Raw genomic sequence first — 12,272 nt, forward strand, 5'->3', positions numbered from 1 at the left:
AATTAATTTTGACAATTATAAGAATTAATTATATATCAATTTTGGTTTAAAGAATCATATAAAAAAAGGTTGAATGGAAAATATTCTACATACTAAGCAATACTTCTTTTACCTTGTTTCCAACATTTTTTGCTTTGTTTTTCATCATTCATTCTTTTAGGTTTAGTTTTTTGTAAAGAGCTTTTGAGTTTGTTTTCCATGTTCATGTACCTTGATTAATAATACAACAATTAATTAAGGTGGTGTTGTTCAAATTTTTAAAGGCTGATTGCAATCAATTCATTTATTCAAAGTAATGAGCAATAAAGCCTTTAAAAACAAACTCAATGTGTATTTGTTACATCTCTTAGTATTAAACTAATCCTTAGTATTATATAATGCAAATTACACCTACTTAAACCAAATGAACTGCTGGATATGCAGGCATGTATAACAAAAATAGCCTGAAATGGGATGAATTCACACTGACAAAATCCTTGATGCTGCAGAATGATCAGTGTAAGCAAGCACAAGAACACACAGAAGATGTATATCCATAAGCGATGAACATTAGTACCATGACTTGTAAATTACAAGAAAATTTGCCATGGTGTAGGATATGTGGAAAGGAAGTCATCTGGACTACCATCCTCAAAATCCTCTTAAAAGAAGATGAAGCCAGTATTCAAACAGAACAGTCACTATACAACATGTTGAGAATATATTAATGGAAGTAAATTCATCCTATATTCTGTCAATCCTCAAGGTAAAATCATATACTTTCCGCGAGGAGTAGATCGACTCCTTCTGAATTCAGGCATAGATGTGTTTCCACCTTCTTTCACAGTATGAGTTACATTATTTGGAAGCTTGTTTTCAAGTTTTCCAGGTATTAAGGGTTCCACAGCTTGGACAACTCTGCAAATCATTGACATTTCTAGTATTATTAACACAGGCATATAGATATACAAAGCTTTACAGGAAGGGGGGAAAACTTCTTTGCGTTGAGGCTTCGAAAAGAACAATTTGAATCATACCTTGGTTCAAGATTCTGAGAGTTCCTTGAGAAGTTCCTCTGAATCTTCTTCACCTTTAAAGCACCTATTGTTGGAGACACAGGAAGCAGATGCTCATTTTCTGGCTCTGAAAAGTCGCTCTTTCGTGGCTCAGCATCTATATCAGAGAGCATTGTTGTCCCAACATCAGACTTATTGAACTTTGCAGGAAGTTGATGCTTTGCCTTAACCTTGCTTTCATTTTTTACTTTTCTAATGCCTCCTTGTCTTATATTGAGAGCTTGTCTAAACTGCTCCTCGTCATGTTCTGGGTATACTTTCCTGGTGCTAACCCTTTGGAAGTTGTAAAATGCGTTGGAGATATTATCCTGCTTCACCGCTTCTTGTGAGCCTTTATATGGACCCTTTGAGCTGTTATCTGCTGATGGGATCACTGGAATTGCAGCAATGGATTTGTTGATAGGCACTCTAGCTGGGAATGGTACTCTTGCAACTGGTTGATTCTCAACAGTCTCCTTGACCCTGCTTCTAATGTGGGCTCCTCTATCTGTTGAGATTGATCTTCTAACAGGAGGGGATGGTGATCTTGGTTTTGTGGAGCTCGCTAACATCTCTTCGCCTAAGAATGGAATCCTTGGTAATATTTCCTTGTCTGTGAGTGAAGAAGGAAACCTTGATCTCCTTTGCTTACCCGAAGAACAACTTCTAATCTGAAAATCAAAATCAACCACCCCAGGATATTCCTTGAGAATAGAAGTAACTAAAGATTGCAGCAAATAAAATAGTCTCTTGTTTTCTTTACCTCTGAGCGTTTAGTGTCATCATTTGACCTTTGAGATGTCTCAGGTTTGAAGTTGGCATTTGTACCATATCTTGGCACACTGAAAGGAGAAACTGCTCTTGTTCTTTGAGATTCTGTTGTGCTTCTAGTACTACCACCTTTGATTTGCTCCATTTCTGCTTCCTTTCTCTCCAATGCTTGTTTAAGATTTGATATCTAGACATGGAAATAAGCATCAGATAAATTTCCCTTACAAATCAAATATTGAAAGAACAGCATAAACAAGTGGAGAAAAGTAAACCTCTTCTTTCAGCTCTCGGATTTCGCCGGTTTCCTTGTTCGATTTAGCTGCCCCAAGTTCTATAGATGCTACTCTCTCGGCAAACTTCAGTGTGCTAATTGTCTCCCCAGTGGAATTAAGTTCAGGATTTATATGTACAAACATCAATGTTTTAGCATGCCCACCTAAATATGGAAAGAAACAATAAGAAGAAATGAAACGAAGAAAAAAATATTTGAAAGGAAAAGGTTGCTTGTTATGATCAGATGAGCACCTAAAGAATCCTGCAGAACTTGTGTAAGCTTGCTGTTTCTATAGGGAACATGTGGACTCTTCTGTGCTAGAGCAGAGATGACATCTCCCAATGCGGAGAGAGATCGGTTAATATGTTGAGCTTCTTTCAATCTTTCACCAACAGCTTCTGATTTATCCACTCTTTCACTTCCAGCTAAATCCACTAGATGCAGGCAGCCTTTAAGAATTGATCCAGAAACCAACTCTTTTCCATAGACATGAACTGTCAAAACACTGCCGCAAGCCAGAACCATCACAATGAATACTTGAAGAGTGAATTTTAAACTCTGCTAGAAATAAATCTTTCTACCTATGAGATCGACTGCTTCGCTCGTTTAGAGCAGTTGCACCGACGGCACGATTTCTGTGACCAATTTTCATTAGATCAAGAACATCTTGGGTGCTTGAAACTGGAATCCAGCTTGCATCAGGTACATTAAGTCCATTCAACTGTGAATTGTTACGTATGTCTAATGTATGTATAGTTAAGGCAAATCAACTCCTCAAGGCATAAAATTCATCTGAGATTTTATGAAAGTCTTATAAACAATCATCATGCCATGAAGCTAAATATATATAAAGTCAATTTTGAAGGATATCTTCTGTTGGAGCCATCACTGACTAACAGGTCTCTCACTTGTTCATTATATATCTCTATCATCTGAACTCCAACTTCATACTTAATGACATCTCCCCTTGTCTTTGAAATCTGAAATAAGTCGCGCAGAGCTCGATAGTTCACACCCCATGTTTCTTCAGAAGTCAAATCAGGGCCACTCTGTCAAAAATCAAACAGAAAACGAGCTGATGTGCATAATTACATATTTACTGTTGTTGAAAATGTTATCAGCTATTAACTCAAAATCAATGGTATACCATTGTATATGTCTTCCCTGATCCGGTTTGCCCGTATGCGAAGATGCAAACATTATAGCCGTCTAGAACTGACCGGACCAACGGCTGAGTGTCCACATATATTTGTTCTGAAAATGAAAAAGAAAATCATTAACATTTCAGAAAACCTGTGGATAAAAAAGAAAGCATAACTATATTTTTTCCTCAAAGGCTCTTTAACAAATGATGGCCTCAAACTTGGTTGCATCATGAAGAGTTACAGAACCTTGAGTGATCACCATCACACAATTCTGCAACAAGAAAGATGTCATACCTTGAGTAACATTTGATCCAAATACTTTGTTGAAGGAAAACACTTTTCTTGCTTCTTTCCCATTCTTAAGAGGATTAACAATCATGATATTTCCATTTTCCCCAATATAGTCGACAGCAGATTGCCTGCTCGATTGACCCGGTAAGAAGGGCCTGACTCTACAATAGACCCTAATTGTTCCTGCTCAAAAGAGAAATGTTACCATCTCATAAAATTCATAGAGTTCTTAACTTAAATAGAACAGAAAATAAGAAGTGGCCACCTTTAAGGTCTTGTACTTGATTGTAAAGTTGCCGATTTTCCTCTAAAACTTGGTGATAAGTAGAAGATGCTACTTCAAGGTCCGTGATATGATGCTCTGAGGTAATAAAAGTCAGAATGTTTTAAGGTCCAGAACACCATTCTAAATAAATGCGGAAGATTCACTGATTAGCATAAGAAATTTTAATGTTCTCACCAAGCCTACCGACTTCTTCCTCCCAACCTGCTTGAATTTGTTTCACTTGTTGCCTCGTCTCCTTGTAATGAAATCTTAGCTCCTGCAAGTATCAATTAGGTCAATATAAACAAAAAACATATCATGGAAAAGAAGTGTCAGTTTTTTGAAGGAGTAAACTTTTAATAGGCAAACATTCAAACCTCAAGCTGTTTCTGATGAAGATCGATTACTTCTGCGTGACCAGAAGAGTTACTAACAATATGCCGAATAGTTTCTTTTTTCCCACCACAGACACAAAACTTGGAGAAATCACTTGAAGCCAAACTAGTTCTTTGTCTAAGATATTGGGAAATGGCTTCTATGAATTCAGTCTTTGATAGGGAACCAATATCGCCCTTCAAAATTTTCTTCAGGAGTAGTCCAAGCTGCAAGGAGTGGTAAAAAGAGACCATTACTAGTTACTTCAAGGCAGGAACATTGGACTTGCTGATATATTAATCTTAGGCAATCACTTTTACATAGAATTGAAAAGAATACACAGTGAAACTCCGAAATTCTTATTACCTGTGTGCCCTGAGAAACAAGCAATGCTGAGAAATCCTTAACCACCTTGCTGAGCAAAGCATCTACTACCTGAAAGTTTTCACCCATATAATCACATCAGATTCCATAGAATGATAGAATTGACAGGCAACAAAACTGTCTACTTTTCGATTTCCATTGTCGGATTTCATTCCCATATTAGGTAGCTTGTACTCAGGTCTGATTAATACAATTGTATACATATGCAAACAAACTCAAAAGGTCTTACCTACCATTCCATTCAAAGGTAGCTCTTCAATCCCATTGCTCTCCTTAAGGTAAGCTTGAAGAAGTCTGAGTCCAAAATGATCGAAAAGAAAGGCCAGAGCATTGGCAGTTTTGGTTTCTTCAATTGCGACCTCATTAGAAAGATGAAGAAACTCTAATAGTTGTTCATATTGTGATGATTCAGATTCATCAACAGACTCATCAGCACTTTCACTGCCGACCAAAGAAGATGGCAATTCCTTCGGGAAAGATACGATTTTAACAAGCCCTCCATATCTCCATACCCCAATTCCACCAGCCTGCTTCCACTCGTAATATCCTTTCAGACAGAGAATGCAATCTACAACCTTACTCGATGAACCTCCCTGTATCCAAGATTTTAAACACAAAAATGCTTAACTAGAAGAGACATGGGACAGCAAATAAAGCACAACAGAGGTATGGAGAAAGAATTCCACCCTTTATGCTATGAATAAATGTAATGTCTGAATTACACTTGGAATAGCAGATATATGGAAAACTAGGCCTTGATTAGCAAATTCCAGTGCACATAAACCAGTCTAGAAGGTATTTTGGGAGAATCACAGACCTTCTCCAAGTCAGATGCTTCAAAAGTCAAAAGCTTCATGTCTTTAACAGCCACCAAAAAATTCCTCATGTTCTCAAAGTACTGAATTGCAGATTGTGCTGCTCCTTCTGTTGACTGCACAGTGAGAATCGAATTGTCCACCACCTATTCCAATTTTACAGATGAAACAAAACTACCATCGACATCAGAAGAAACAATTAAGAATTTTATCATAATTATTCCAGCAGAACATTGTTGACTCATCTCTAAGTTTATAGAAATTGTCGAGTCCCGATTAGAATTATGCACTTGTCAAAGTAGAACATATGCCAGTTTCATCCATGAATGCTGATAGCCTAACATTGTCAATGCAAGCTTCTATCTAGAAAAAAAAAATTATGCACGTATCAATACTAATACTGATGTAGGGTTTGAAGAAGCTCGTGCCTTGAGAACAGCACCAGGATTGACTTTATTGAGGACATTGCAGAGAATGAGGCCATTTCTTAGTGCAAGGCAAAACTCTTCCTCTGAAGGTTCTTTGGGCAGGGATCTTGATCCCCCCTTGTCCATTTGCCTCAGCCATTCTGCTGCTTGGTACCTCCTTGAAGCTGAGACACATGAACAATAGACATTGAAGTAAGAATTTCAAGACCATTTTTGCAATTAGCTTGCTACACTAAATTGTATCAAATTCAATCCACAAAATGGGCGATAGTTTAGAAAAAAACTGAAAATTTGCCTTAATTTTCCTATTATTTTTCTTTTCTTTTCAATTATCATTCTTAATAGAGCTTGAAAGTGAACACGGCAGGTACTGCGGTAACAATTAAACCATGGCCCCCTACTACTCACTATTGTTCAACAAGAGAACTCCAGGCCAAATAACCCTAGTGCAATTCTTAATAGCTAGCCTTAATCATCTAGTTGTTTCCGTACACAATATCTTACCTCTACCAACCTTGCCTTTAAATTTATGGCCCTCAATATTAGGAATTGCTAGGGACCATATTCCCTCTCCTTTGGCACTATGCTGCCCCACACTTCACTATCCAATTCCATAATTCTGATGTGTGGTTGGTGAAAATAGCAGATGTATAAAATATGTCAGGGCATGGTTTTCGTCAGCATCGGCAAATACAAGATACATCACCACTAGCATTTCAAAAAACAAATCTTCTGAAATTCGAATCATGTGTTTTCTAATTCCAGTCTTTAGGATAGCATCCTCCCTGCTTTCTGGAGGAGAGTTTCACAGGGCTGAATGTTCATCAGCTTCAAATCACGCCTTTTCGATACAAGAAATGCTTCATATTATGACAGAACATCAACGCAACAGGTCATGATCCATGTTTTAGGCCCTGCTATTATTAGCTAAATGTTTCATTGCTTAAACCAGAGAAAGGGTGATTATGAGGGTAGGTCTAGTTCCAAATAATCAAAGATTTTGCACAAAAGAAAAGACCAATCTACCGTTTCTTTCGGCTACCAAAAACAAAAGTGGGGTTGATTTGGACCCACCACTTCAGCACAAGTGATGAACACCAGTTTATTTTCAACTCTATGTGATCCCCCACACTCTGCCTTTCATCATGACATGCTGCGCAATCTTTTTTTCAGGCAAATGATTATATGACCACTCGAAAATTTATAACAAAGAATAGTGGACAAAAATTCAACAAAGTGAAAATCATAGAAACTATTAAACCAGCAAAGGAGACAACATTGGAGTAAGAATCTAAGTGAATTAGTAATCGTAAAATATGGAATGTTATCTATTCTTACCTGCTTCTTCAGCTTTTCTTTGAGCTAATTCACGGTCATTAATAATCTCCTCGGTGTAAGAAGCCTCGTTGCTGGACATCAAACCCTTTAACCCTCTCAAGTTCTTGCAAGGAGAGGTAAAAATGGAGCCATTGTTGGTTTCTTGAGGCATCTTTATGCCTTAGTACTCCCACCGGGATGTACTACACTATTTATCACTGCAAAAAACGATCATAAAAATGCACAGAAACCTGATCAGAACACTTGAAAGAAGTTGGTGAGAATTCAAACCCGGAAAGTAATATTCCAATTTTATTGGAGCAGTAAGTTTGGTAAGAAATTAATGTGATGCTCTTTAAGAAAGAACTAAAACATGAACACTTAACACATAAACAAGAGCTGGTAAGAAAAATAATGCTAAAAAAGAAAGAACATCTGACAAAATTGGAAACCATACAGAGAAGATTAGCAAGACTTCTAAGCATAGATGCCATGCACAAAACTCAAGGAATGGCCCAAAATGAAGAACTACTACACATGATCATCGCCACCATAGAAAAGAAACACCAAGTTTTTGCAAAGAAAAGTAGTAGACTTCAATTCCCATAAGGCTGTACCTTTAAAGGGACTTCTTGAAATCCAGCAAACTCAACAAAGAAGTGTAGGAGTTTGAGCTAATAAATGTGGAGCAGCAGATCCAATCTAGTTATCCAGATGAAATGGAAGGTGAAGGAAGCAGGGTTCTCGTGAGTCGTGTGGAGTGAATGAGAGAGCTTTCAAAAAGAACGTAAGCCAGGCATTAAATGATGCTGCTTCACAAGTTTGAGAGCACTAGAGGGAGGAAGAGAGAGTGTTGTGTATGCTCACGAAGAGGAAATACCATAGAAAGACCTCCTCAAAATTGAAACGTTAGCGTTGTATCACTCTTCCTCGGACCTTCGCCCTTCTTGTGCATTAAAGTAATAGTAATGCAAATTGCATTGCTCTTTTCAATTTTCTTTTCTTCTTATTGTTCCTCTTATTCCTAAAATCTTTCTAATAAATGTTATTTTGAAATTTCTTTAAAATAAATCAAATAAATAATGGATTAATTAGTCTTATCGGGTCAATTCCTATCAAATTTAATTTGAAATCCAACCAAGACTGGGTACTAGATTGACAAGTCACTAGATAGATTGCCCGCGGGACGGGTTGAATGGCAACGGTGTTAATTACCATTTTATCCTTGGCGGATATAAAAATACGGGAATGTTTTGACTTGAAAATGTCCTGCCAAGTGGAATGCAACGAGGGAGCAAATCAGATGATGACAAGTGTGGTCATTTCTGGGGCCCCTGGATAGTTGGACTGGACGGCAAGATCAGGGCAAAATGATGGCATGGATTGCTTTACAAAACTTTGGACTATGATTTTGTTATGACTTTTTTTTTTTAATTAATTAATAACGTGACCGTGTCTTTTGCTAGTAAAAGTGTCCGTTATGATACATGTACATTCCACACCATGCAATGTTCTCCTCCTGTACAGGAGGATCATGAGCGGTGGATCCAGACCATCCGATGCTCTTGTCGGTGTTGGTGATGATCACTAAGGTAATTTTAAATTTTTTTATGTTTTTTAAATTGTTTTAATATATTGATATAAAAAATATTTTTTAAAAATAAAATAAAATATTATTTTAATATATTTCAAAATTAAAAACACCTATTATTAATTTTTTTAATTTTTAATTTTTTTCCTGTCAACGGCATCCTAGTGTTTGGTGAAGAAACAAGAAAAAAAGTAGGTGGGGGGAAACGGCAGTAGATTCTCCTTAGCAAAATGAAAGCACAAATCGCAAATTTAAAAAGGAGCTTTGTCGTTTTGTTACATAACAGTTTTATTTCTTAAATCGAGATCTAGAAACTAAGTCACTCTTTATTTTTAAATTTAAAACTGTATTTTAGTATATTTTAAAAATATATTTAACTTTCTTAAAATATCAAATTTATCAAATAATCATCTCGACTCAATAAAACTTTTTAAACTTGAAACTTGTACAGTTTCACATTACTTCATAATTAATTTTTATCAAATAAATAAGAATGATGAGATTCGAACTCGTAACCGTTTGGTTATCAAGATTCTGATATCATGTCAAAAAATAATCTCAACTTAATAACTTAAGTTATTAAATGATGTTTTAAGATATAATTTATATTATTAATAATTTTAAATAATTTTTACGTAATAAATCTCATCTTAGCTGAGATTCAGTTACCTAAATATTTTTTGATGAGACATATAATATTACTAATGGAAAGAGCATTATATATATATATATATATATATATATATATATATATATATATAGAGAGAGAGAGAGAGAGAGAGAGAGAGTAGAATAAAGGCAAGAACAGTAAGTAGTCGTTGCATATTTTTTGAAAAGAAGAAGAGGCAAGACTCAAGAGACATGAGCCCTCCATTTCAGAACGTTGGATCCCATAATTCAAATGATTGCAGAGGCAAACTTTCTTCTCTCTCTTTGGGCCCCATGTAATGTAATGGACCACTTAGAGGGAGGTTCCCCCACCAGGATAGAAGGTTTATAAGAGTGTAATAATGGTTTTTTTAAAATATTTTTTATTAAAAATAAATTAAAATAATATTTTTATTATTTTTTAAAAAATATCTTTAATATTAACATATTAAAATGAACTAAAAATGCTAAAAACAAATAATTTTATATATCTTCGTCGTCCTCTGGTTGAATTGCTTTTACTTGCTTTTGTTAGGACTCACCTTAGTTAGTTAAGGGCATCTCTTGGAGAAGACTTCGACGACAAGCATGTTTTACAGTACTAGAAAAGAGGATTTATTACTGCGTAATCTAGGGTTTGTAATATATAGTGATTGAGGAGGCGGCTTCTCTTGGAAACCAAAGAAAAACAGCATTTTTTGGGAAGAAAAATTGATGGGACTTCATGAATTGCAATCATTCTTCATTCCCATGCAATGGAAAGGTCACGAGAAAGAGAGATCAAATTTTAACAACTTGGCTGCTCATTAGGGTTTATTTTTTTAGATCAAACCGGGTTTTATAGCTATGTAGCTCTTCAATCTTGAATATAAATGTAACTTAGTTTCTTCATTTTCATTGAAATTTTTTGAAAAAAATAAAATAAATGGTATGTTGAGATTAAAGAAAAAATCAAAAGAAAGATGAACAAGCAATGCATCATGATTCATTCCGTGACAGGGAGATTAGGACAATGGAAGATCAACATGATTGTTTTTTTTTTTTTTGGTTTGGTGCCTTTATGATCATCTACGCATGCTCTACCTTTTTATTAGTGAATGGGCTAGGTTGTAATATTCATTACAAGAGGCATGCATGGCATGTATATCTTTTTAAATAAATAAATAAATAATGTAATTTATTCTCGGATCACTTATGCAGCTTTGTATGAATTATACACACCAATATATTTATATATATAAAAAAAAAAATTCTCATGCATTTCCTTCTAGAGTCGAACGCAACTCCAAAGGTTAATCTATCTAATACCAATAACAAACCTCAAAAGGTTAATCTAGCCGTTGTTTATTTTCCCAGCCATTAATGGACTGGCCCACAAAAAGTTGATGGGCCCGTAGAAAGATTTTTCAGTCCAGCTCTGTTGGGCCCTTTAGAATGAGAGCCAAATAGCCCAGATAAAGAAGGCTCAGATATCATATATTACCAATACAGAAAAATAACCGCGATTTTTACTGTTTAATATTTTGTTTGATTTTATATTTTAAAAGTATTTTTGAAAAAAATATTTTTTTTATTTGCTTCAAATTTATTTTTTTGGTAATTTATATCGTTTTGATGTGTTAATGTCAAAAATAAATTTTAAAAAATTAAAAAAATATATTATTTGAATGTATTTTCAAGAGAAAAATACTTTAAAAAACAACAGCTATCACAATACTAAACGAGCTCTATATTGTTTATGTAAACACAAATATTATTTATTATATAGTATTTTTTTGAATTTATGTGATTTTCATGGTTTTGAAAGATAAAAGGGTGTCAAAGAGTTTGCCATTGATAAGTGAAATTGACTGGTGTTCATATATATATATATATATATATATATATATATATATATATATATATATATATATATATATATATATATAAACTATGTCATGGCCGAAGACCGAAGAATGAAGATAGAAATTGAGATCCATTTTTATTTTAAGACTTTGATTTCGTTCTTGATGAAAAAATGAAATTTTTGGATATAGCTTTCAATTTTTTTTAAAATAATTTAATTATAAATAAAATATAGTGTACAACATGTTATTCACTACTATTTTTATATATAAAAAAAATTACATGCATGGGTCTTCCAAGCTTGGCCCAACTATATTGTGGTTGGACCTATAGTTTTGATCGGGTTTTTTTTTTAATTAAAACGACGTCGTTGTAGTAAAAAAAAATAAAAATCAACGGGTTGCAACCAGATCTTGTCAGGTCAACCAGTCGGGTTAATTGGGTCACCTCGGGTTTTTCTTTTTTTATTTTTTCTTAAATTCAGCTTGGTTCCAGTCTCGAGTTGACTCGTCACGCCAGTTCGGTTTCAAAACTATGATTGGACCTAAGTTTGATTTAGGCTTGTGATACATGTTTTTTTAATATATTTAATTCTTACTTTAGAAAAAACTATGCTCACTTGCTAGATGACATAGACAATTGACAAGCCTTAATTTTGTCCGCACAGATGTCAATAACGACAAAACATGTGCTTGGACAGAGTTCCAGATTTTGGTGTTATATTATTCCTTGTCAAGTTGCTTGATGTATCTTTCAAAGTCTTCCTGATTCTATCCAAGAAATTTCGATTATCGTGTAATTGTATCTAATATCTAGATTTATACTATACAACATAATTTTAAATTTAACCGTTGAATCATGTTAGAATTTTATCAAAAATTTCTAGATATATTTTTTTATATTGAATTAAAACTTCAGGTTAATTAGAGTACAAGAAAGTCTTATAATACATGTCAGTCACCATATATAATACGGATTTTATTATTTTGAACTTTTTTTTTAAGATGATTTTTTTTCTAATAATACAAGGATATTCAGGAACTTATTTTTAAGAGTTTTCTAATTCTACAAAGACTTTTAATGAATAAC

The 12,272-nt window shown here is 34.5% G+C and overlaps 1 protein-coding gene across 1 annotated transcript; it reads right to left on the reverse strand.

The window, feature by feature from the left end:
• Window positions 1-528: 528 nt before the first annotated feature.
• Window positions 529-8,061, reverse strand: LOC7471697 (kinesin-like protein KIN-14F). The gene is made up of 18 exons (XM_052447170.1): window positions 7,717-8,061; window positions 7,121-7,317; window positions 5,783-5,946; window positions 5,357-5,500; window positions 4,769-5,132; window positions 4,522-4,586; window positions 4,158-4,382; window positions 3,976-4,057; window positions 3,781-3,876; window positions 3,519-3,698; window positions 3,227-3,333; window positions 2,948-3,128; window positions 2,661-2,823; window positions 2,331-2,584; window positions 2,078-2,241; window positions 1,798-1,992; window positions 1,017-1,705; window positions 529-897 (listed from the first exon to the last, which is right to left on the reverse strand). The coding sequence occupies exons 2-18, from the start codon at window positions 7,269-7,271 to the stop codon at window positions 741-743; spliced, it is 3,381 nt and encodes a 1,126-aa protein (XP_052303130.1). The 5' UTR covers window positions 7,272-7,317; window positions 7,717-8,061; the 3' UTR covers window positions 529-740.
• Between the last annotated feature and the right edge of the window lie 4,211 nt (window positions 8,062-12,272).

Source organism: Populus trichocarpa, chromosome 1 (assembly GCF_000002775.5).
Source record: "Populus trichocarpa isolate Nisqually-1 chromosome 1, P.trichocarpa_v4.1, whole genome shotgun sequence".
NCBI classification, from domain to species: Eukaryota; Viridiplantae; Streptophyta; class Magnoliopsida; order Malpighiales; family Salicaceae; genus Populus; species Populus trichocarpa.